This window comes from Lytechinus pictus, chromosome 6 (genome assembly GCF_037042905.1).
Source record: "Lytechinus pictus isolate F3 Inbred chromosome 6, Lp3.0, whole genome shotgun sequence".
Lineage (NCBI taxonomy): Eukaryota > Metazoa > Echinodermata > Echinoidea > Temnopleuroida > Toxopneustidae > Lytechinus > Lytechinus pictus.
In genome coordinates, this window is record NC_087250.1 from 14,819,579 (window position 1) to 14,846,261 (window position 26,683).

At 37.9% G+C, this 26,683-nt stretch overlaps 1 protein-coding gene across 1 annotated transcript in view; it reads right to left on the reverse strand.

Moving 5' to 3' along the window:
- Positions 1 to 26,683, reverse strand: part of LOC129263303 (calcineurin-binding protein cabin-1-like) — a 60,821-nt gene that overhangs the window by 19,964 nt on the left and 14,174 nt on the right. Inside the window, exons 10-32 of the mRNA XM_064101018.1 lie at positions 26,585 to 26,638; positions 24,823 to 24,898; positions 23,147 to 23,195; positions 21,871 to 21,971; positions 21,468 to 21,534; positions 20,357 to 20,405; positions 18,852 to 19,079; positions 17,414 to 17,622; positions 14,985 to 15,177; positions 14,606 to 14,718; positions 13,547 to 13,721; positions 12,266 to 12,491; positions 11,594 to 11,719; positions 9,055 to 9,185; positions 8,678 to 8,748; positions 7,512 to 7,683; positions 6,208 to 6,422; positions 5,021 to 5,145; positions 4,347 to 4,523; positions 3,186 to 3,323; positions 2,225 to 2,432; positions 1,380 to 1,621; positions 351 to 413 (exon numbers count right to left, since the gene is read on the reverse strand). Coding sequence (XP_063957088.1) covers positions 351 to 413; positions 1,380 to 1,621; positions 2,225 to 2,432; positions 3,186 to 3,323; positions 4,347 to 4,523; positions 5,021 to 5,145; positions 6,208 to 6,422; positions 7,512 to 7,683; positions 8,678 to 8,748; positions 9,055 to 9,185; positions 11,594 to 11,719; positions 12,266 to 12,491; positions 13,547 to 13,721; positions 14,606 to 14,718; positions 14,985 to 15,177; positions 17,414 to 17,622; positions 18,852 to 19,079; positions 20,357 to 20,405; positions 21,468 to 21,534; positions 21,871 to 21,971; positions 23,147 to 23,195; positions 24,823 to 24,898; positions 26,585 to 26,638 — 3,208 coding nt within the window. The remainder of the gene's footprint in view (positions 1 to 350; positions 414 to 1,379; positions 1,622 to 2,224; positions 2,433 to 3,185; positions 3,324 to 4,346; positions 4,524 to 5,020; positions 5,146 to 6,207; positions 6,423 to 7,511; positions 7,684 to 8,677; positions 8,749 to 9,054; positions 9,186 to 11,593; positions 11,720 to 12,265; positions 12,492 to 13,546; positions 13,722 to 14,605; positions 14,719 to 14,984; positions 15,178 to 17,413; positions 17,623 to 18,851; positions 19,080 to 20,356; positions 20,406 to 21,467; positions 21,535 to 21,870; positions 21,972 to 23,146; positions 23,196 to 24,822; positions 24,899 to 26,584; positions 26,639 to 26,683) is intronic.

Consider the following 26,683-nt stretch of genomic DNA (forward strand, 5'->3'; position numbering starts at 1 on the left):
GCCTGCGCAAGAGTTCAACCCCAAAGTTAAAAATTTGCCTGTCCGCTGCAACCGATAGAGGGCGCACCGTCTTGTGAATCCACCGTATTGGATCATGATCCAATGCATCCAATACTAGCCACTGTATTGCTTGGCCAGCTGTCATAATCATGTACATGTAGGAGGACATAGAAATAAGCTTGGAGACAATCTGAAAATGTGCTGATAAAGATAATTGTACCAAAATAAAAACCCACAAATACATACATTAAGGACATTGCATTTGCAATCAATCCCAAATTTTATTAACAGTCAAGGTACATGTAATATCATTTACAAATGTATAACATGAATTCAGCGGCGCAACTTACCCAAAATCTTTATTCTTGAAGTGAAAGTCAGCCAGGAGATAGTATAGCTCTTGCACTACAGTGCTGAAAAACAATAATAATCGTAAAGGAAAACAAAATAAAGGTTTGATGCTGATCATTTGGTCTGTTTGTAATAACACAGTCATAAAGCCAGGCATGATACACAGAAATATACAAATAGAAAAACCGTTGGATCAGACACTCAAAATCTGTGGGAATATGGCTGTGCCACTCCCAGAAAAAATAATCACAGAAACAAAAATCTCACTATATATTTATCTAAATCATTTTTTTCCTCAGGATTTCAAGGTCTGCTAATCAGCATAGAAAATAATGCCTTCAAAGTAGGCCCTTGGGAGAAGTCTGTTCATTATTTAGTTGTTTGTATGTTAAGCATCACTTTTTCACTAGTGGTAACAAACACAATCACTTATACCAAGGGCCTGTTAGACAAAATAAAACTTGAAACAAATAGTAGTCCAAATGGAGCCAGCCCATGTAGACATTTTCCCATGTAGCAGGGCCCTATTTACACTGGCAAGCTTGTATCATAGACTCCTGAAATTGTGTTGTTTTGTTAAGGAGAGAGTAGGTGTCACATTGAACATTTCAGGGGAGTGTTTCAAGAAGCAACTTGTCAGTGATTTAACCGACTAGTCTGTTATGAGCCAATCAAATGAAAGGATTTCAGTAGCTTAAAATAGTTGTATCAAAGGCTCCTTAGATTGAACCACATCCATCAAGCAGACCCTGTTACCTTGACACTTGAAATCCTACTAATTTGCTCTGAGCCAATCAGGTGCAACGATATCAGTAGCTTATAACAGGTGTCATTGAAAATCACTGGCTATTTGTTTTATGAAAGACTCCCCAGATTAAAAACAAGTTCAAAGATGCGAAAGGTTAGCAATTAATCTTAAGCTTGTTTTTCAAGATTGATTGTACATGTACATTGTAGTCAATGCAATCAATCATAGAAAAATGTTCTACGATCATCGCTAAGCTTTGTGTTACGGGTCCCCCTGTTACCTTGAGACTTGGAACCCTTCTGGTAGCACCGGGGCCTTCTCGTTGCTCCCATCCACGTAGCCCTGGACCAGCTCCAGAGCGTTCTCAGGTCTGGTGTCCTGCGGGATGACCTTAGAGATCTTGAGCAGGAGGCCTTCCAGCTCGGCGGACATGGAACTGGTCTTGTAGCTGTCAAACTCTGGGAAGGTCTTTGGCTTGAAGTAATCGAAGATGTAGCAGCAGTTGGACCAGTCGAGTTGGACCTGGAATAAGAGCAAATTAAATGACCGAAGTGGGTCTTGTAGAGCTCTGTTGAATTTCAAATAATATCAAACACAATAAGAGTTTGTCATGTAGCTGCACAATTCTGGGAAGACATAAGGCTGGAAGAATCAAGAGATGATCAGCGTAAGTAGTTGGACCAGTACAGGTAAAGCTGGAGCAAAATCCAAATACATATTGTCACGGTTCCTTAATCAAAGCCTTGGGCTTAACACAGCAATAAATGCTACAGTGAGACTAATCCAATCTAACACGATTACATTTTTCTTGTAGCTGCCAAGTCTTGTCTAAATTTGTTCAGTAGGGTGTTCATAGAAAAAAAAGAAACACTGTTCTGTAAACGAACAAGCCTTGACTTTAGTCTTACCTCAGTTGTTCCATGATCCTGTAGATGTCCTGTCTTTGTCTTCTGGGTAGAATGTACATAAAGACAAGAGAAACACTGTTCTGTGTCTAAACAAGTCTTACCTTAATCGCTCCATCATCCTGTAGATGTCTTGTCTTTGTCTTCTTGGTAGGGTGTCCATAAAGACAAAAGAAACACTGTTCTGTAAATGAACAAGCCCTAACTATTCTAATCTTACCTCAATCGCTCCATGATCCTGTAGATGTCTTGTCTTAGTCTTCTTGGTAGGATGTCCATAAAGACAAAAGAAACACTGTTCTAAGGTATGTCGAAGGTCACTCGAGAATGGATGCCTCTCATCCTCAGAGAACTTGCCGAGCTCTCTGCTCAGAACGCGGATGTACAGCTTCAGGAGGGCTCCCTCGCAGTTACAACACCAGGATTGTCTGGATGGAAGAGATCATGGAATACATACAGAGATTTTTTTTTCTAACTTCATTTCCAGATTGAGTATGCGTTCTTAATTACTGAGTGCAAGCCATACATTGTATCTCCCATAACATACAGGTACTATTACTCAAATCTAACGAAGTGGAAGTCACACAAGACAGTAACTCCATTTTACTTAGAAGAGCATAACAACTAAGTACTGAAAGGCTATATGACACTCAAAACATTTTGGCCTCAGCTTATTGTCAATTACACTTAAACACAATGATTTTGGTTTTGTCACTTTATTTTCAACAATCTCTCATTTATAAATGGAAGCATGGAAGAGACGTAGTGTAGCGGATCTGACTCTCTTATAATCAGAGGGTCGTGTGTTCGAATCTCACCATGGCCTAGCGTCCTTTGGCAAGGCGTCAATCCACAATTTGCCACTCTCCATCGCGGTGTTAGATGGGTACCCGTTAGGATGCGAAGCCTATGTAGTACGACTAGCAACTGAGTCTTTGAACTCTTGTTGGAATGCTCCCCAGGGAGTGGAGAAGGTGAATACATTGTATGCGGGCATGAAAGGATCCGATGACCGGAGAAATAATATATCTATAAAGCGCTTAGAGACGCCGTTCTGATGTATTAAGCGCTATAAAAAAGTGGATTATTATGATTTTCAATAAATCAATTGGATATTTCTTATTCATTATTCGATTGTTTTGTGCATTCTGTCTGCAAAATATGTTATAAAAATTTCTCACCTTCCCAGGTAATCATGAGCATTCTCAAGTAGCATGAGGGAAGATGATATCATTGGAACGGAGCTGGGTGAATTACTTCCATCTGCTCCCTCATGGTCAGACGAGGGCAGGCTTTTAGCCGCTAAGTGGTCTTCCTCACTGCAAAGTAAACAAATCAATTCAATGCGATAACTATGGAAATCTAAACCCATGGGCCCGTATTCTGAAGTCGGGTTTAACTTAGACTCAGGTTTAAATTTGTGGTTTAAGTATGGGAAGCCAAAAGTATCAAATTTTTTTATAAAGTTGCATGTTTCTTATGTTTACTGTGCTCTTTCCTGATTCATCGATGGTGAAGACAATCATCTATTTATACTTCCTACACAATTATGAATGATTTGAGAACCAAATGAGCTGAAATATGATATCTATACTGTTAGTAATTTATGTAACAATTGGCTATCCATACTTAAACCACAACTTTAAACCTGAGTTTAAGTTAAACCTGCAATCAGAATACGGGCCACAAGGTGCAGCCAAGTGGGTTTAAAAGTTCGATAGTTACCTTATGCTCTCAAAACCTACCGATGCACTCACATCTGTGCATCATTTGTTTTATCGAATGGTTAAATTTTTCGGCAAAAAAATCATTAATAGTTTTTTTACAGCCATGCATAAGTAATTACCATCACATGGCTAGCCAGGCATCCGGTAAATTTGCCATGCATACATAATTACTGGACGCATGGCAAATTTACCGGATGTAATTACTTAATATGCATGATACCCATTCTATAATACTTACTATTTAATGATGTGGTACAGAACAACCCAAGGCATGATCGATGTGGGATTGGTTGTCTCGTTGACATTTTGATCCATGATAGTCCATTCCGTGATCATATTGGCTATTACAAATAATATCAGATCACATGAGGCGCATTGGACCAATCAACTGCGCAGATTGTTTTCAAGAGGGTTATAATACTTACTATTTAATGATGTGGTATAGGACAACCCAAGGCATGATTGATGTGGGATTGGTTGTCTCGTTGACATCATTATGATCCATGATAGTCCATTCCATGATCATATTGGCTATTACAAATCGTATCAGATCACATGGCGCGCATTGGACCAATCAACTGCGCAGATTATTTTCAAGAGGGTTATAATACTTACTATTTAATGATGTGGTATAGGACAACCCATGGCATGATTGATGTGGGATTGGTTGTCTCGTTGACATCATTTTGATCCATAGTCCATTCTATGATCTTGATCAAGGTGTTGACGGCCTTTCTCAGTAATCCAGTTCCTCCTGTTCCCAAAGAACTGATCTCACAACACTCAAATGATCTGAGAATAATGAAATAAAGAAATAACATTTCTATAACGCCTTTTCTAAGAAAGGTACAAAGCGCATTACATGTAAGTTATTTACAATTAAATAAAATATAAACATATGCAGAGATCATTGGCCTTTTACAGGATAGTTCCAATACCTGTGGAATATTCCATATTATAAGTATGAAACATATAAATTAAAAAACAAACATAATAATAATAGGCATTTATATACATGTAGTGCCATCTATCTCGATATGAATCTATTCTGAGTCGCATTGTTATTATTACCCCGGCTTTAGCTCGAGCTGCCTTTCAGCGCTCTGTGCATTCGAGGAATTAATCCTGCCAGGTACCCAATCACTTTGCCTGGGTTGAGTGCAGCACAATGTGGGATAAATTTCTTCCTGAAGGAAAACACGCCATGGCTGGGATTCCAAACCACTAGACCATGGAGCCCCCACAAACAGGATGCTACTGGGGATGATAGGATTTTGAAACACACTTACGTTTGAAGATGGTGAAGAATCTTATTGAGGGTTTCCAGCCAGAGCTGATGGAAGGCTTGCAACCCTTCTCGCTGGACACCTTGCCACGTCTCCACCATTCCCAGAACACAACAGAATATACTTTCCTGGATAGGAGAAAAATTCGGAAAAGGCAAAGATGAGGAGGAGGATTCTCAGCATTTGCATGACACTATAATGTACCTGTTTAAATAAAAGTTAACAATCAAATGTTTATGATGATGATTGTAATTGCGGTGATGATGATGATGGTGATGATGACAGTGATGATGATGAAGATAATTGTGATGATGATGATGATGGTGGTGATGATGATGGTGGTGATGATGGTGATGAAGATGATGATTGTAATGATGATGATTATCAGAGTGCAGTGGTGATGATTATCAGAGTGCAGTGGTAATGATGATGATGGTGGTGGTGATGATGATGATTATTGTAATAATAGTGATGATGATAATGATGGTGATGATGATGATGATTGTAATGATGATAATTATCAGAGTGCAGTGGTAATGATGATGATAATGATGGTGATGATGATGATGATTATCAGAGTGCAGTGGTAATGCTGATGATGATAATGGTGGTGGTGATGATGATTATAATGATGGTGATGATGATTGTAATGATGAGGATTATCAGAGTGCAGTGGTAATGATGATGATTGTAATGGTGATGATGATGATAGTAATGAAAATGATGATAGTATTGGTGATGATGTTGATGATATGAACCTTGTGAAATACAAAACAGTGTGGTCCATTGGTTATAACATTGGACTCATAATCGTAAGGTTGGGAGTTTAAATCCCTACTCTGCCATTGTCTCCACTTTGATAAAAAGACCCGAGAGTACTACCTGTCGTCTATAAAGTCAGCCACTATGACTGATTAACCTAGATGTAAAATGTTTCCTAGGTAATTGGTTATATACCAGCTTGGCGTTTACCAGCAAAACGATGTCCTGTCGAGTTCCTACGGGAGTTACCATAAACAGAAACCTTAGTATCTTTCAATGCTATCTGTGAATGGATGATTATGAAAAGCTAAAAATATCTTTCTAGGGTGTTTCCTTGACACACCGCCTCACGGTTATATCCCCCCTTGACCCCCTTAGAAATCTTGCTAGCACTAAAACTTTATAGGATATAAATTCACAAGAATTACTTTGGTATCTTTTAGCTCCATCTGAGACTGGATGAGCAGAAGAAGCTGGGAGCATCTCTCTGGGGTATTCTCCGGACGCACTGCCTTCGGCGTGTGTCTGAGGGTGGGGCGGAGAAGCTCCACCACCTTGCCATGTTCCCCTGAGGCATGCAGACGTTGGAGCTGCTCCAGGCTTTGGCATCGCTGCAGGGACTCAACCTCAGATGTGATGCTAGCTGTAAAATAATCACAGAAAAGGAAAAGTAGACTTCACCCAATCTTACAATCTGATTTTTATTTATTTATTTCTGATATTTTGACAGGGTAGCCCATTCACCAATAAGTAGTGGTCTTCCATGGGGCCCTGAATAACAATAAACATATTTACAAAATGAATAACGTACATGTATGTACAGAATGTTACGGCATTAAAATTCACATTAGGATTTGAATGTAAAACGAAACATTAACAAACTTAGCAGCAAACTTAGTTGATCAACCTCAACTATGGAAAAATCAGCAATGCCCACATCTAAAATGCATGTTTCTTCAAAAAATTTCTTGATATGATGTATATTCATACATTCATCGTTTTCTTGACAATTGGTGTGTTTGCCTTTGTTTACAAAAGACATTTTGCAAATTTCCTGTAGAAAAAATTATGACACCAATGGATTTCTGTAGAGCTACGATTGATTGGATAAATTGTAACTCTTTGTAAGACAGGGCCCAAGGCCAACTGCAGATAGAGTTGCGATTAAACGCAAGTCAATATATCAAGCGCAAGTCCCTTATTTACACAATTTTGATTGGTTGAAGGCCAAGTTGCAAATAATTTTCAGAGTTGAGCTTGATTACAGCTTTTTCTGCAAGGGGCACCAAGTTGTCTCGTTGCCACATATATCTGATTACGTTTGGTATGAAGGATGGTGAGTTTTCTGATAAAAAAAACTTTAGTATAACATATCTTTTTATAAAAGTAAAAGGCAAACAACTGGATATTGTAAGTTTTTTGTATGAGCAAACTGGAGAGTTAAAACATAGTAATTTTTTTTTTCCAATGTACCTCTGTCGAAACTTTAAAAAATCTTCTAAAAACTTTATTATTCAACTCTTCGCTCTTTATTCACCTTGAACACTCTACAGAGTGGATTTGGCGCTTTATAAGTCACACATTATAAATACTGGGCTGATGCAGTCAACTTATCATCATCAACAAATCCATTCTCTCTGTGAAAATTCTTCTCTCAGCCAATCAAATGTGAGGATTTCAATAGCTTTTAACAGTAACTTGCTCTGTGAAACAGGGCCTGCCTATACTCTACCTATTGAGATCAATGCTCCATGTTTGATGTTTGTCACTGTAACTTCAGTTGGCCTCTGTTCTTCGATCGCAACATCCTCATTGATCTCCATCTTCTCCTCCTCCTCTCCTTCCTTTGTTTGCTGTCTTTCATCTATTCTCTTCTCCTCCTCTCTCTTCAGAACTTCTTTGCACTAAAAGAGAGACAAACTCAAATTAATTAATCAAATTTTCTAACTCATTTCCATTTTTACCTTCACTGATTTTCCTCAGTTTTCAATATATTTGCATCCAACAGGTTTACTGTAATACTGCCATACTTTGGCAAAAGGAAGCAAGTTACAAAAGTATCATTTGTTGTAAATGAGCAATGTGCGTTCGCCATTTACATAGGCATCAATGCAATTTAACAACATATTTTCTTTAATATCTTTCCATAGAACGATCATTTCTTCCCCAAATTTTGCCTCAACGTGCAACATACAAAGGGTGTTTCAGAAACAACAATAACTCAAATTTGACTGATGTGTCACTTGCTTTCTTTTGCCGAAGTTGGGCAGTTAATTGAGACCATAATGTTCCTATTTACTAAACTTTGTTAGTCAAAGATAACATTCAAGGGATGTTGCAAGAAACTCTTAATCAATTGTAAAGCTAAGTTTAGGTTCATTGTAAGCAAGTTTGACACTGATTGATATTTTACTTGCGGTCTAAAGTACCAACTTATTTTCAACATTTGGAATCGATATATCAATTAAAATATTTTTGCACAATTGCATCCAGAAGGCTTATTCTAATGAGACTATCATTTCCTATTTTACACTATAATTTATTCACTAAACTACAGTGTAGTGTTAGATTTTAGTCAATTAAGTGAAAGATAACTGATAACAAAGGGATATTGTTTTCAGCAGGTCAAATCATTCTAGCAATTTCCTCTTTTGTGATTGAAATATGATTCTACCACCATTCCCCTCAGTAAAGTACACATCTTATCCTGTTTTCAACAGTTAAAATCGATCTCGCAATTTCCTCTTTTGTGATTGAAATATGATTCTACCACCATTCCCCTCGGTAAAGTACACATCTTATCCTGTTTTCAACAGTTAGCATCGATCTAGCAATTTCCCTTTTTGTGATTGAAATATGATTATTCAAACATTCCCCTCGGTAAAGTTCACGTCTTACCCTCTCAAATGCATCTTCACCTTCCGCCGTTTTTCCGATCTGAAGATAATACCGAGCCTGCAGCCAGTGTACTGTAGGGGGAAACAACATGATGATAATCTGCTTGTTGCCGGTACCAAAGGCCACAGATCTGGCAACATGTACTGAATCAATGTGACTTCCTGGAGGTACATCATATCATCTTCATGGTACTCTAACACCCACTGATGGTTGCACAAAAGGTTCCCCATTCACTACACGTGATACACTTAAATGATCAATGGTACCATCTTGCCAGTATCAAAGCTTACAGGTCTGGCAACATGAATTAAATCAAAGAGAGTTATTATTATTCACTACACTTTACATAATTAAATGAACAATGGTAAACACTGTACCTCTTGCTGGTACCACAGGCCACAGGTCTGGCAACATGTACTGCATCAAGGTGAGTTCCTGGAGGTACATCATATCATCTTCATGGTGCTCTCCCCATTTGAAGGTGCAAGTTGTGGTATTTGCACCAAGCCTGCATATAGGAGAGAGTACATGTATTTCTGTAATGACTAAGAATGCTCATATCTGATTGAACTGCATCGGTATGGTCTCATGAATATTTCAATATCAAAACTTAAAGACCATTCATACCGTATCTTAGTTTGACTGACATGCAATTCGGTGGATTCACAATACGGTGCGCCACCATCTATTGGTTGCAGCGAACAGGCCAATTGTCTAACCTCGCAGGCGACATCGCGCGCATGCAGCGCACAGTGCTAGTTTACTGTAATGTGACTGTGATGCTTCAAAAATTAAAACCATATGGCACAAATTTACCAAACGGTCTAAATTTCTCGCAAAAATATGCGGGCAAATTTCCCTCCCACCTCCTGGACCCTAGTAAATAGCATATCCGGTTGAGCTGCGTCGGCCCGCGCTGAATAATTGCATGCATACACTTTAGTACTAGCATGTGCAACTTTTTCCCCATGAGGCATTGCGAATTTTAGCCCGTCCGCTGCAACCAATAGATGGCGCCCCGTATTGTGAATCCAACGAACCGCTGATGCTGCGGGAAATATTGCCATGAGTCTCTACAACCAGACCCTCATAGGGATGAAATCATTTAAATGGTTCCATGACATTTGCTCCGCTGTGAATTCCACACACTAATCGAATGACCAACTTCTTCTTCCAGAGTAAGTGCTACTTCAATGTGATGAAGATAAACGCACTGGTTGTGTGTGTACAGTGTATGTGTGGAACTTTTCACATACTGTTATTTCATAATAAATTAAGCTCTTGTTCTTGTAGTGCATGTGCGAATATATACATGTGTAAGTAAAAACATTCTTGTTTGTGGTGTTTACTTCAGCATCCCACTCAAGAAGGCCTTGAAGGCATCAACAGAGGGGTAATTACTGGTTCCTGTTGGAGGTTGTTCCAGTCCTTGCAGGTTCTTGGGAAGAAGAAGCATGGGTTTAACACAATACCCTACTAATATACCCTAACCAACATAAAACCCTATTGCAACCCTAACCCTAATCCTAATCTTGCACAAAATAAAGCCCGGAGCTATTGTTGCCAGAGCAAATGTTGTGTCCCCATTTTGATATGCTGTTCCACCATTTCATGCCCTTTTGTTGACATAATTAAAAAGGAAAATTGCACGAAGGTCTAATTTGTGTGTCTAGAGCATCATGGGTGTGGTGGCTCGCCTTGTAAAGAAGGTCGTGTGTTTGAATCCCACCACAGCCTAGCATCCACTGTCAAAGCGTCAATCCACATTTTGCCACTCGTCACCCAGGTGTTAAATGGGTACCTGGTATGGTGTGAAAGCCTATGAAGTACATGTATGCTTAGAATTCAGGGAGGCGCGAGAGCTCAGTCGGTAGAGTGGGGTTCAATTCCCACTTGGTGCACTAGTGCCCTTTGGTATAAAGACATTCATCCTCATTACCAGGTCCCTCACAAAGGACATATAAGCTGTCGGTCCTCTGGTTGCTTGCTTGCTTTCAAGCATTCATGCTTTGTTAGCAATCAGGTAAAAAATCACCACCATTTACCAAGTTTGGAAACTCTTGTTGGAATACTCCCAAAGGGAGTGGAGAAAGTGCATACAATGTCAGAGGGCATGCAAGGATCCAATATCGGAGCAGTATTGTAGCTGTAAAGTGCGCTAGAGATGTCATTCCTAATAGGTACTCGATAGGGTGAGAAAACCTATGAAGTATGCCTAGCAAATTGAGAATCTTGTTGGAATGCACCCTAGGGAGTGGAGAAAGTACATGACTTATGTGTGGGCAAGCCACTAAACACTTCAGGGTCCTATCTTACAAAGAGTTGGTATTGATCCAATCAATCGTAACTTTTTGAAAAACCATCAGTGTCATAATTTTTTTTACAGGAATTTGCAAAATGTCCTTTGTACACAAAGGCGAACACACCAAATCGTCAAGAGAACGATTAATTTATGAATACACATCATATACATCTAGAATTTTTTTTGAGCAAATGTGCATTATAGATGTTGACGATGCTGGCCGTCCATAGTTGTGATTGATTGCATCAATCACAGCTCTTTGCAAGACGGGACAAGACGTCATTCTGGGCCCCGTCTTACAAAGAGTTGCGATTGATCCGATCAATCACAACTATGGATGGCCAGTAAAGTCATCATCTCTTACGCATGTTTTTTTCAGAATACTTTCTAACTTTGATGTATATTCATGCATTCATTGTTTTCTTGAAAAATCCCTGTGCTTCTCTTTGCTTACAAAGGGCATTTTGCAAATTTCCTGTAGATAAAATTATGACACTGATGGATTTCCATTGAGTTTCGATTGATTGGATCAATCGTAACTCTTTGTAAGACGGGCCGCTAATTTATCAAGAGCAATATTAAGTAGAATATAATTATCATTATCATATACTAACATGGCTGGTGATGCTGCCGGCGTGTTACCATTAGTCTTCGCAGACAGACACCGATCAAGGTTGAACTCCGCTGATAGAAGACACATCATACTCATCTCACGAACGACCATCTCGTCCTCGTCACAGCTGAAGAAAATGAGAAGGATCGAGTCAAAATATACATTCATAATATCTGAGCTTGTATTCTGATCTCTTGTACACATCTAGGAATATAGCTATCAACCATCAGGACTTCTGAAATCATGTTTAAGCTCCCAGTCTTTCCCATTATTAGCAATAGATAGAAATCTATTATGTTTCATTTCAAACACTTTTTAAAAGTGGTCAAAAATCAAACTTCCAACAACAATTCTTGCAGACTGATTTGCTTTCTCTATCTCTGATAGACATCTAGGAACACAGCTGTCAATAAATCAGGACACCTGAGATCATGTTCGTCTACCAGTCTTTATGATCATAAGCAAGAAATATTGAGATTCAACTGAACAGAACAGTTCAGGCAGACTGATATGCTTTCTCACTCTTTTGTAAACATCCAGAAACACAGCTGCCATGACATCAAGCGATCTCAGATCATGTTTGGCTACCAGTCTTAACAATTATCAGCAAAATATAAAAATATAGATAGTTTCATTTCAAACATAATTGAAATTGGTGAAAGATTAAACTTACCAGAATAACTCGGGCAGACTGATATGCTTTCTCAATCTTTTGTAAACATCAAGGAACACAGCTGCCAGTCCATCAGGCCATCTTATATCGTGTTTGGCTACCAGTCTTTCAAGATACCTGCTCATGACATCAATGATGCCATTATTCAACTGACACTCAACCAGTAAACTGTGAACATCATCTGATTCCCCGGCTATGAAGGCATCTCTGTCGATCACAGGGGATTCTGAAATTTTAGGAAAGCAAGATATAACAATGATGATCATTTATTGGGTATTATACATGGTCTACCTTCATTTTATTTAATGCCATTCAGTCCAACATTTTGTCTAACAACCATTTGGTCCAATCATCAATTCATCTAATCACAAGTTTGTCTATGACCATTTCGTCTCATAACCAGTTGGTCTAGTATTTATTTTATTTTCATTCATTTCACCAAATTAACACTTAGTCCAATTAGACCAAATGTTATATGGACTAAATGGGTATTTTTCTCTAGAAACTTTGCGCAATGTCCTTTGTAAACAAAGAGAAGCACACAAATTTTCCAGAAAACAATGAATGTAAGAATATTCAGCATAGCTAGAAAATATTTTTAACATGTAATTTAGAAGTTGACGTTGCTGGCTTTCCATAGTTGTGGTTGGTCGGATTACTTATAACTCTTCGTATGCTGGGGCCCTGAATTATTTACATGATGAATAGGAGTTGGTTAGACCACATCTTATTGGCAAAACAATGTTTATCTTTACTAAATGAGGGCCCCGTCTTACATAGAGTTACGGTTGATCCAATCACCTGTTACTCTATGGAAATCCATCAGTGTAATAATTTCTTCTACAGGAAATTTGAAAATGTCTGTTGTATAAACAAATAGTCAAGAATGAATAGAAAGAATAGTCAATGAATTTATGGATATGTACATTCATATTTAGAATTTTTTTTGAACAAACATGCATTTATATGTTGACTTTGCTGGCTTTCCATAGTTGCGATTGATTGGATCAATAGCAACTCTTTGTAAGACGGGCCCCAGGGCTAAGTGACCAGATATAATTTGCTGCATACTTTAGAAAATTTTAAAAGAGCTGAAAATCAAATTAAAAAAAGCTGAAATCAGGAGCTGAACCCTCATACACAGACCTAGTACTTATCAATTCATCAACAACACTAGCTTTTATTTAAATCTTTTCATATAACCTCTCTTTAGGGCCAAGAGTAAGATGAATGTTTATGGAGATTTGGAACTACCCAATACCAACAATTTTGTGAACTCACCCCTTGTTTTCTTTACATCTGGTTCCACAGCGACATTCTCTCCTGACTTCTTGGGCTCCAACTCCTCCTCCTCATCATCACTAGCCAAGAGAGTTGATGGAAGGAACTGACGGAGTACCTCAGTATAGTTTATTGTCTCCTCTTCTTCTTTTTTCTTTACTGTAGTATTACGGACCTGTTATAAAAATATTGGTTTTATACCATATAATGAAGTTTCATCATAATATTATGGAGTACCTCAGTATAGTTTATTATCTCCTCCTCTCTTTTTCTTTACTGTATTATTACTTACCTGTTTAGTGGTTTTCACTCATGTAATGAAGTTTCATCATAATCTTATGGAGTACCTTGTATAGTTTATTGCCTTCTCTCCTTCTTTTCTTTAATGTAGTGTTACCTGCTATAAAAGTGGTTATTTAAAGTATAATGAAGTTTCATCATAATCTTATGGACAACCTCAGTATAGTTTATTATCTCCTCTTTGTCTTTTTTTAATGTAGTATTATTTACCTACCTATTATGATGGAGGATAATTCAATATATGACTAAATAATGTGAAGTCACTATGAACTGAAAGGGTTTCTCAGTATAAGAAACTGATGCCTCTTCTCCTTTAATACAAGATTGTGATATGCACTAGTAAATTAGAGCTTGCTCTATTTAAGATTGGAAGTTGTAACAGAAAATGGACAAAACAAGAAATCAGAAGGTATTTCAATCGAGCGTAGGTTACTATCTTTCTTCTTGCTTCTGTTCTATTTAGATATTTTTTTATCTGGTTGTGATAAACTTATGCAACTGTACACATCAATAACAAAGATTTATTGCAATGGATATGATGTAGTCCCCCAGGGAAGCTTCTCATCCCCTCTCATTTTTAAGCCCTGTTTAAATATGTGCTGCAAAAAAATAGCAGTAATATCCATCAGTGCAAAGTTTAAATGCTATACAAAATACCAACCAGTCAATTGTTCACTTCTTATTCTAGCCAAGGTAAAATTTTAATACAAATATAGAAAACTATACTGGAAAGTAATAAGGTAACTTCTTATTCCTTACCCGAGCTGAGCGTCGTTTCCCAGGGGCTGGCATATCCCGTAACATTTTCTTCCTCTTGTGTCCTCTCCGGCTCTTTTCTGATTTGGCATCCTCAACGTCCATAGACATTTCATCTAGTTTTGGGAGGAATAGAGATTCAGTGGTGATACAAAAAGTTAAAAAATAAAGCAAATAATGCACATAGCTACTCGATGGCTTTTCTCTTCCAATCCTCTAAATATATGCATCAACAACACAATCAGGAAAGCGGTTGTACAATCCTGTTTTTGGCAGGAATCCAACTCAGTGCCTTTTCCCTTGTTTGGGAGGAACAGAGATTCAGTGGTGATACAATATATGTTATAAAAACAAGTCTTTATGAAATGGAACCAGTACTCACCATCATGTTGCAGCTTTGATTTGTCCTGAGAAGACTCGCACAGGGTAGACTCCCTACCAGACTGTTGAATGCTATCCTGGCTGCTCCCTGCTGTACTGTCTGCCTGCAGTTCAATGTTTGGCAGGTCTGAAGTGGCTGGGGTGGAGTCTAGCCCTGCAGTGGTGCTATCAGGAGGTTCCTGCCCTCTTTCCATCTTTAAAATACATAAGAAAAAAATTAGGAGAGCATCAGATTTAATCCTCTATCATCATTGCACACATTGCCAACTCTAATTATCATTGTACTTCTTGAAATGGCATGAGCAATTTAAAATGTTCATTACATTCCTTCTGTCTCTTACCGTTTATTATACACAAAGTCAATTGATATTAACATCAATGTAGGAAAACTATAATACCATATTACCCAGACTATGCTGAAAAGCAGGGAACCCTCGTTTTGTCAGATAAGATACATTCCTGTTATTGGGCAGTAGAAGCAGCTTTCTTGTTTTGTTTTCTAACGTGTGAATCAATGATAAAGTTCTGAATATTACTTTTCTTTTAACCCTATCTAGGCCGGGGGGGGGGGGGGGGGGGGGGGCCTTGGAGGCCCCCCTCAACGTTTTGCGCAATATTTTCACCGCATGAATTTTTTTGACCGCACCGCTCGCAGTCTTGCGCAACTTTTGAGACCAATTTTGCGTCACCCAGGTACGTGGTTCCGGAATTACGCAACATTATGTAAGTGCATGTCAGACCCAAAATTGCTCAAAAACGTGATTTTGTGTTCAAAGTCAATGCAAATTGTGTTTTCAACCAAAAATCACAAATGTATGATTATTTTTAGTTTTGCTGGTCTAAATTGATATTTTCTATGCTTTTTATGATCTCAGAAGAGTCCCCAACAAATTTCATTGAAAAAACAATGAAAAACAAAAGGTAAAAAACATGGAAATACGTAAGAAATTGCAAAAAACAATATAATACATAAGAAAATGATTTGATATCTCAATTTGGTTCATGTAAAATACCCCGGCCTAGATAGGGTTAAGTATCTCAAAACCATCTGATTAATTTCCCCTTATTGAATGGAAATTGCTTTGCAACCCAGACTGTATATCTAACTTATTTCCGCAGCTAAATAATACATTTTTCATCATCATCCATTAAAGTACATTCCACCAGGTTGGTGTATAATCGTACTTGTAGAATTGTGCAGGAGTATGTACAGTGCTGTGGAAGATCTATTCTACATGCGGTTAAAAAGAATCCTTAGCGCAATTGGATTTTCTGCACCTCGGCCTTGTGAAGCTGGCTACTGAGTGCAGTTAACTGTAATGGTAGGGAGAACATTCTACAGTCAAATGGTATCAGGAATAAAAGTTGCCTGATTAGTAACGGTGCGAGCATGTGGGACGTGTAATCTCATCTGATGGGTGGGTAGATAACTTTGGGCCATGTGACAAAACTATGTGCTTGATCTTAAATCTGATTTACGAGCAATAAAGCATAGAAATCAACTGCACAATTAATTGCCAAGGTTTGTGTTACTGGGGGCCGTTTCATAAAGATGTTCGTAAGATAAGAGTGACTTTACGAATGCCTGGTGATCCTTTATTGTGGTAAAATTATATCCACCATTAAATGTTCATTGGTGATTATTCAGCGCATAAGAAAGGTTCACCACTCGTTCTTAAAGTCGCTTTTAACTTACGAACAGCTTTATGAAACACCCACCTGGTATTCGATATCAAAAAGAATTCTTTTATTGACATTCAGGCAAAACAATAACAGCAAGGAATTCCTTGCTACTGGGTACTCAATTTGTACACTTGGATGGAGAGCAGTAAATGCAGATAAAGGCCTTGCCAAAGGAAGCAAGTGCGCAGTGGGATTCCAACCCTGGACCTTGTGGTTCAAAGTCCGAAAACTTATCCACTAAGCCTCAAAACCTCTACAAGTGTTTTGGTTGCGGATTGAAAAAAAATGGATCAGCCAATTCGGTGGATTCACAATACAGTGCGCCATCTATCAGTTGGCAGCGGATAGGCGAATTTCTAACTTTTTGGTCGACATCACGCGCTGGCCAGGCGCAGCGAGCGTATTTTGCTGGTGTAAAGATGCTTCAAAAATGAAAACCATATGATAAGCGGATGAAGAATTCACAGTAAACTGTCTAAATTTCCAAAAGAAATCTGCAGCAAATTTCTCTCCCACCTCCTAGACCATGGTAAACAGCATAATTTTATGCAAACCGGTCAAGCCGCGTCGGTCAGCACAGCATAATGCACTAGCGCGCTCAGCAGATCTTGACTCTTTCCCATGAGGCATTGCGAATTTTGGCCTGTCCGCAGCAACCGATAGGTGGCGCACCATATTGTGAATCCACCAAATTACATAGGGTCGGTCAGTTGAGTACAACCAAACAATTTAGGGAGGGGGCCTTACTTCTGTGGCTGATGGAACTGTGGCATCCTGTCTGGATCCTCCATCCAGGCTCTTCAGATAGGCTTCTGCAATCTGCTTCAGGGTCCTGGCAGAGTTTCCTATAGTTCCCATTAGTTTTGGTGAACCATCATCTTCTACTTTAGTCTTGCTCTCATCAGGGTTGATTTTTGTCTCTGACACAGTTTCTACATCCACATACTCTTCAGAATCTAATGTAAAACACAGAAATGCAAGTAAGAATAATAATTTGATGGCAGTGAAGGAGGCAAGGGACAGGTTGAGAGATAGAAACAGAGCTGCCAACCTTTAAAGTAAAAGGTAGTACTCCAGAAGCTCAAAAGTCATAATTTTGACAAAAAAGTCATGATTTCATGTGCCACGCAGTATCAATTTTTTTTTAAAGAGCTATCAAAAATATAAAGAACAGATTCCTCATAAAGAAATGAATGCTCTCTCTTTTAAGGCTCAGATTCGGAATCATCTCTGGTACTCTCTCTTTTGCATAAATCCAAGAGGAAAAAACAAGATCGAGTCAGTATGTGATAACATTAAGAGGGATGTAAATAAAGATACATGATCATTCAAATAATGAGTATCATTGGCCACCACTGCCTAAGATATTACTACATGTATATAGTATTAAATGTTAACATACTTGTTTGCCCTCAAAAGAGTAATAATTAAGCTCAAAGCATGATGGCATAATTTGACATGAAAGTCATAATAATTATGACTTTTCTTAATAGTTGGCAGCTCTGTAGATAGGTACACGTACATGTATACTGCATGTAGGCCGAAAGAAGAGTTTAAATGGGTGGGGAGTGGAAGTAAACAGTGCTTACACTAACTCACCTGGGGGGCATGGCTTTTTTGGCCCCATCTCGAGAGATGCCAATGGGGAAGCCGTTCAGGGAATCCCAGCATTGCACCAGTCAGCCAGGGAAAATGTTAAGTACTTATATGTAAATCCCGGGGCCTCGTCTAACAAAGAGTTACGATTGATCCAATCAATCGTAACTCTTTGTAATACGGGGCCCTGGTGTGCAGCTGAGGATCCAATGGACATTGCTATACAAGATCTTGTGTATTCATACCATTTATATTGGGCTTATAAATATGCCTTTAAGGGGGGGTGTGAAGACCATTTCGAACATAATAAATAAATATAGTTTACAGTTCGGGGAGTTGCATAAGCTAAGGCATGTGAATATCAGTTTTTAACATTATTCAAATTTAGTGTTGGTAGAGTTGTTGTAGAGAAAGAAAAGAGGAAAAGAAAGAGAAAGAGAAGATGAAAAGTAAGAGGAATGAAACGATAAGATCATGGAAGCATGTCATGAAACAAGCTACTGTGACAGGCTACTGAAATCCTTGCATCTGATTGGCTGAAGGCAACTTAGTTAGTGAATATCGCTGACAAGATGAAACATCCCCGCACCTTTTTGTTTTGATTCTTCTGCTTCAGGCATGGGTTCATCTCTCTGCCCTGGGGTCTGCTCTCCCATGTGCCCTGGGGTCTCTGTGGGTATTTGACTGTTCTCCATGTCCCCTCCTATTCCGCTTGAGATCGGGGATGTTCCAGCCGCCTTCTGGTTGGATGGATCTACATCCATTGGAACGGGAGACGACTCCATCTCAGCGCTCGTTTGTGAGACATCTTTTGGTACTGTGGATTTTCAAATTGAAACCTCAATTGCGGAATTCTGAACTTAGGTTTAATTCAAAATCGGGGGGGGGGGGGGGGGTTCACAAAGATTTAAGTATGACTTAGAGGCGCATTTAAATGCCAACGCATATATGATATGCAACGCGCAATCTTATTGACTGATACGCAGTAGTGCATGTCCGCTTTGCATGATCTGACCAATGTGGTCATGCCTCTTACAATGCATGCAACTAGGCATTGAAGTGTGACTCTACGTCATACTTAAAAAATCTTTGTGAAACACCCCCTGGTCTGAAGTTGTGGTTTAACTATGGAGAGCCAATCATGACACAAACCCCTAACTGAAGGGGTTTGATTTATGACTTCATCTTTCACTAAGATCATTTGCATCTCTTTGAGAATAACGACTAATAATATTGCATTTATAGAGCACTTAATATGAAGATCTCTAAGTGCTTTACATCAATTAGAAGAATTGTTGAATTACAATTATTTTACATTTTACATTATTAAGATAACATTAAATATACATTACATGGCATATCAGTATAATACTATTGAATTAAATTACACTACATTATTAAACTACATCAATTACAATAATGAAAAGTACAACAGTGAGAATAGATAGGTTTTATAAGATAGTATTAGTTTTCTTCTCCATTGTATATAGCATGATGAAAGAGAACAGTGAACTGATGAACCTAATATTAACAAAATTTTGGCTTCTCATAATTTTAACACAGAGTTAGACAAAGGCATATAAGTTAACCCTATATAGCCAAGGCTATTTTGAGGTGGTGCTGTTTTTGCTGCCCCCTCCCCCACCCCCCTCAGGGGCCTGTTTCATAAAGGACTTGCAACTGTTGTACCTTTGCCATTATGGCAACTACCATGGCAACAGGGCTTGGCAGCCAATCATAATCAAGGTTACCATGGTAGCTGCCATAAATGGCAAAGTTACAACAGCTGCAATTCCTTTATGAAACGGGCCCTAGATCTTGACCGTTGATCATGCGACTGCGACGGAAATTGGCACGCATGTCACCCATGACGCAAATTGATTGTCTATTGTACTAAAATTCCTCAATTTTCAATTAATTAATTATGCTAATTAATGCATAAAATCATAATTTGACTATAAATCCTTAAATATAGCCCCAAAACTGCTTGAGTTTGGTCTGGACACTCTTTATTACCAAATATATATTTAAAAATGGCAATATCAATTTTTACTTTTATTTTAGTTTTATTCATTTTCATCTTACTGTACATACCTGGTTCTTTAGACTTGTAATCCTCCATATCAATGATAGTGACAAGACTCTGTAAAGTCAACAAAAATACTAATGTCAACAACACCGAAATAATAATGAATAATACTATTGTATTATGAATGAATTTCTAGTACACTTTTTTCATCACACGTAACTGCCCCCTTGACTGGTGAGGACTTCTGCAGTGACATGGGTCATCAGTAGAGGGGGGGGGGTAATAAAGTATCCACCTTACTAGGAGCTCAAGGCACTCCTACATGTACATTACCCCGGCTAAGCTAGTCTACCAATTCCGTTGCGCACAGCTTTTTGAGGAATTACTTCCTGCCGGTACCCATTTACCTCACCTGGGTTGAGTGCAGCACAATGTGGGTAAATTTCTTGCTAAAGCAAAACACGCCATGGCTGGGAATCGAAACCACGTCCTTCAGATTGAAAAACGACAGTCTGGGTCACTAGACCACGATGCCCCCACACGGCTTGTGTCATAACATCAGGTTGTCGCATCGGTTCAGGCAACCGCGTATACCCGCCCATTCCAGAAAGCCCCCCCCCCCTAAAAAAAAATTCCAGAGGCTCTTTAATCACATATACATGTAACTTTACCCATTTTGCCTATAATCTAGGTAGAAGATGACAGTTTTTTTTGTAATGACAGACCAACAATCCTAGTCAATAAAAAAAAAGAGAAATACTACAAGACCAGAGTGTATACACAGTGACTTCAGCATCAGACACAATGCTGACGTTTCGCGTTAGCCGCGTCAGATAAGACTCGTAAAGCCTCTACCTAGATAAAATTTCAATTTCAATTTCAATTTATTCAACCATAGTCAGATAAGACTCATAAAGCCTCTACCTAGATAAAATTTCAATTTCAATTTCAATTTATTCAACCATAAAAATATCAATATAAAAATCATACTGTGTTCATAATTATGCAATAGATAACACAAAATGTGGCTAGGAACCATAAAAAAGCAAACTACTCGTAGAGAATGGCCCAAAAAGACAATAGTATTAAGGCTACTCAACCGATGAATCATGATTCTTTATACGCTTAAAGGAGATATGGTAATCAGCAGCTTGGTGTAACTGAGCAAAGACTTACCATTGGTGGATCCTTTGAAGTCATGTGATCATAAAGGGCAATTAGTCTTTCTCCAAGAGGCTTCCACCTGGGTTGATAGAAAATCAATTCAATTCATTTATGAATTAATAAAATAAAAATAATTAAGAGAAAAAACAATTCATAACTTTACAAAATAGATCTAAAAGTTTATATTTTCACCAGTTTTAACATTATTGTAACATCATAAATTATCAAATCTGGTAAGTAGCAGCAGTAGTAGTAGCAGCAGTAGCAGCCGCAGCAGTAGTAGTAGTAATACTAGTATGAGTAGTAGTAGTAGTAGTAGTTGACTTTGTAGCAGTAGTAGTACTAGTAGTCGCAGTCGTGGTAATAGTGGTATTGGAAAGAGTAGTAGTGTAAACAAAATAATGCAAAATCTTACCTAAGTTCTGTCAAGGGTTGAAGGAACTTGATTCGAGGTAAAGGTGGAGGTTTGGCAAGCTCTTGTCTCGTGTGCCTCAGGGCCAATGCATCATCTACTATCTGTGATATAGAATAAATATAGATATAAAAAACTAAAATATAAATCATACATATATATTTGTTGTTTCTTGAATCATCAACCAGATATACATGTAGTCCAAACAAATATGATACATGTAGACTGAATACTCTGTTATTATTATTATTTTTTCAACTTAGACAAGTGGACAAATGACCCCCCCTTTAAAGCCCGAATTCACAAAGGCAGTTTTGAAAACCATCAGTTGAACCCATGGTTTATGCAGATTTATGCTCATTAACCGCATTTAATGTCCAATGCTAATGCGCGCTTTTGTCACAGTGCACCAACTTGACGCCTATTGCCAAGGTTATGTATGCTATTTTATTCATGAGTCCACTGTTTGAAGAGTGGACTTGTTAATTCAATAGCATGGATAACCACAGCAAAAGGCGTCAATTTGGCACACTGACAAAAGCGCGCATCAGCATTGGACATTTTTTTTAATATATGCGGTAGATAAGCGTACATGTAATTCATACAGGAAATATGCATAAATCTTTGTGAATTCGGCCCTATGAGTACATGTACAAGTTCATTTTATCAGCTCATTTTAGTTTCAAATCATTCATTACTGTCAGAAAATATGAAGTAATGTTTTTCTCTTCTTCACTGTTAAAGCATGGGAAAGAGAAAAACAAACATTCTAAACACACTTTGATATTTTCAGCTTCCCATCACTTTGGCACTAGGTTAGACCATGGTCTAAATTAAACGTAAAAGAAAGTAGTTGCAGCAAACAATTATTTTGTGAGCAAGTCTTTTAAATCAAGGTCAAAAGTCAAAATATTATCATACATCTAGATCTGGTACATTAGTGTAAACTTATATTTGTAAAATCATGAAATCCTAGCTCAAAATTGATAATTCTGATGTTCACTATCACAGATAAGCCTATGTGGGACAGTGTATTAATATTGCTTCGAAAATACCCAACATTTGATGGAATTCCGAGCTTATTTTGCTCATTTCTCAGCAATTACACTATTTCTTCCAGAGCTATTTGGCACATGTTTTTTTTATTTGTACATGGGAACACTTTGGTCATTTTATAGGATTCTGTTTGAACTCATTGAGATCGTTACCACAACTGGCATTTATCTTTAAACCAGATTTAAGAATATGGCTATAAAGTTTAAATATGCAATCTTCATACCTTTTTTCGCTTATCTTTGGGTACTTCATGGTAAAAGACATCATCATCGCTATGAAAAAAAAAGAGGAAACAAATTCTGCATGAAAATTTGAGCTACTGTACTATTCTCTTTTAATAGCTAGCCTGGCTCACACCGTAGCATTCTGGGCATTCAGCTGCATATTGCCCGGACGCTGACAATCGCAGCCTCTGGTTTTAAAATCATGGTTAGATGTTATCACACCATCATACATACAGATTGAGACAATTTTGTTCTAAACATAGAAATCAAATGCTGTAAAATACGGAATCTCCAATGAAAATCTCAGATAAACGTCGCTAACACAGATAAGTATACATTAGGTCGGTGACACAAAGCTTAGCAATCATTGCACAACATCTTTTTACAATTTATTGCATTGACTTCAATGTACAATTAATCATGAAAATCAAGCGTACGATTAATCACTAACCTTTGTGTTAAGGGACCATGATCATGTAAGACGCATCATCCCAAATGGATTTATAAACAAAATTGCTCAGAGTAGATGATACATTAAGATGCTGATGTACTGTACAATCCAACCAGGGCCCCAAAGATATCGAGTGATCCAATCAACCTTAAATATATGGAAATCCATCAATGTCATGATTTTTTCTATATGAAACTTGCAAAATGTCCTTTGTAAGCAAGGAAAAGCAAACTGAATGTCCAAGAAAATGATAAATGAATGAATAAACATATCTAGAAAATATTTTGAAAAAAACATGCATTTTAGATGTTGACGTTGCTGGCTTTCCATAGTTGTGGTTGATGGGATCAATCGCAATTCTTTGTGAGACATGGCCCAGACCTAACAAAGCATTTACGTTACTTCGAACAGCATGGTGTGACTTTAGCACATGGCTGGCTTTAAAACCCCAAATTCACAAAGTTGGTTTTAAAAACCATCGGTTGAACCCATGGTTTATGCAGATTTCCTGTATAAATTACGCTTATTTACCCTGTATATTAGAACAAGTGGAACGCCTCTGGCAGTCTCGCCTGCATTACGCAATTTAATATAGCAGCAGTGCTAACTTTGAAAACTACTATAAAATAATCATTCACAAAAACACCATTCATATAATGACATAATACCACGTTCATTGACCATAGATGACATTTGAATGGTGACGTAAGACTTGTCAAATACACCCATGTCCACATTTCATTCACTCTATCCAAAAACTTTCAAAGTTATGATGGCAATTCAACAATTACCCCAACATGGCCTAAGTTTATTGACCTTAACTGACCTTTGACCCTGGTTTTGTGACCTGATTTGATTTTGATGTTGACGCCGCCGTCGGAAAAGCGGTGCCTATAGTCTCGCTCTGCTATGCAGGCGAGACAAAAATGTCCAATGCTTATGCGAACTTTTGTCAGAGTGCGCCAAATTGGCGCCTGTGGCCATGATTAATTACGCTATTTTATTCATGAGTCTGACACTGTTTTTAATTAATGAGTTCACTCTTCAAACAGTGGGCTCATGAATAAAATAGCGTACTTAACCATGGCAACAAGGGTCAATTTGGCGCACCCTGACAAAAGTGTGCATCAGCATTGGACATATTTTTAATATACGCGGTAGAGACGTAATTTATACAGTAAATCTGCATAAACCATGGATTCAACTGGTCAAAAGGTTTCTTACCAGTGTTTAAACAGATCTAAGCAATCTCTTCTGAGACAAGGCTGCTCGGAGTAAATCTGATCTCTAAGGGCTAAACCTACATAAACAAAACAACAAAGAAAAATAAGCACCATCAGTGAGCCGTTAAAACCTCATATCTAAACATCTACAGTTCTTTGATAGTACAGCTTAGGATCAATTTTATACTTCAGACATATGAAGCAACCTTCTTTTAGTAAGAACGAGTTATCTGCAGAAATTATGAGACTGCTTTAAGGGTGACACGACATATGCTCCTGCGACATTTGCTCAAATTCAAATATATCAGAGGGCATAGGGTTTACTTAGAGTTAGGATTGTACTAGGGTTCTTGATGTCATGGAACTGTTTTAAGACAATCAACTTTGCCACTATTGCCTCATTTCTAAAATACAATCTTGACAGACAGTCCTCAGACTTTGAACACCTTGATGTATCTAAAAGCCCACCAACATCAATAATATTGCATTTCTTATTCCATGTATTGTTGTTAAAAGTTCACTTATTTATTTATTTTGTTTTATTTATACAGGGTAGCCTCATCAGTAGTCATGTACTGTTTTCAAGGGGGCCCTGTAAACAAATATTTACAATATAACAGACAAGCAAATTACGTAAGGAAAAAAACAAACAGAACATGCAAAATAATCAGAAGAGAATACAAGGAAAAAAGATGATGGTACATGAGTACAATGTAGGGAAGTAACGTTAATTCATCTAGATTTCAATCAGCATTACAATACAGGAAAAATACCCCCCCCTCCCCCTACATTTCAATTATTCAAATTCAGGTAAATCAATGTGATTGCTACTCAATGTGAGTAGCATACGATCTACGAAATTAACAAGAGAAACTCATAAAAGCCTATATCTCTGCTTCACATACTGATTTCTGCATGTTGCAGCTTGATTTGAAAAAAATAAATCTTGGTTCCAGATCTTTAATTAGATATGAGTGGAATACCCTGGGACTGGAAACTCATGCCAAATCATCACTGACACTCGTTTACTTGTATTAATAATGATAATAATGATTACAATAATAATAATAATAATAACAATAACAATGATAATTTCTGGCTGTTCTAGGAGTCGAGGTGTCCTTTGAAACGATACAGGAGGCAAGCTTGCTTGGAACAGCTCATATCCTATGGAAGGTCTTGAATTAGAAAGAGAAGTGAACAATGAGAAGAGGACCCATTTGATAGAATATAGAACAATAACCCCAGATTTCTGGAAGAAGTCCGGTTGCTGTTTAATACACCAACAGAACATCAAGTTGTGGACAAGGGAAATAATAATAATAATAAGAATAATTATGATAATGATAATAATACTAATAGTTTTTATTTACCCACGTTAGCCACTTCAGCTCTTATGAACTGTTCTCCCAGCGGGCCCTGAATAACATAACGTTATTATTACCCTTCTCTATTCTGCAACGTCAAGCACCTGACAAGGCAGAAGGACCAATTTTTAAGTCTTTGGTATGACTTGGCCGGTGTTTGAACCTATGACCTTCCATTCATGATGCAGACACTCTCTACCAGTGATCTGCTAATGCAAAGTTTCATGAAATGATTCTTTTCTTATACCTATACTTTAAAAGGTGTGACATTACAAATACGTTACACTGGTTAAAGTTTGATGACAATAAACCCATCTGACTTACTCGCATTTTTTTTCTGGTGAACAAATATTCTCACAATGTTACTATGTGTCTTGATAAGAACAAGATACTTGCCTTTTGTGTAACGTTTGTCTCTTTCCAGGGCTTGTGCGATGTAGTACAGGCAAGCTGGAAAGGAAATAAGATATATAAACACATGCATGAGAAACAAGA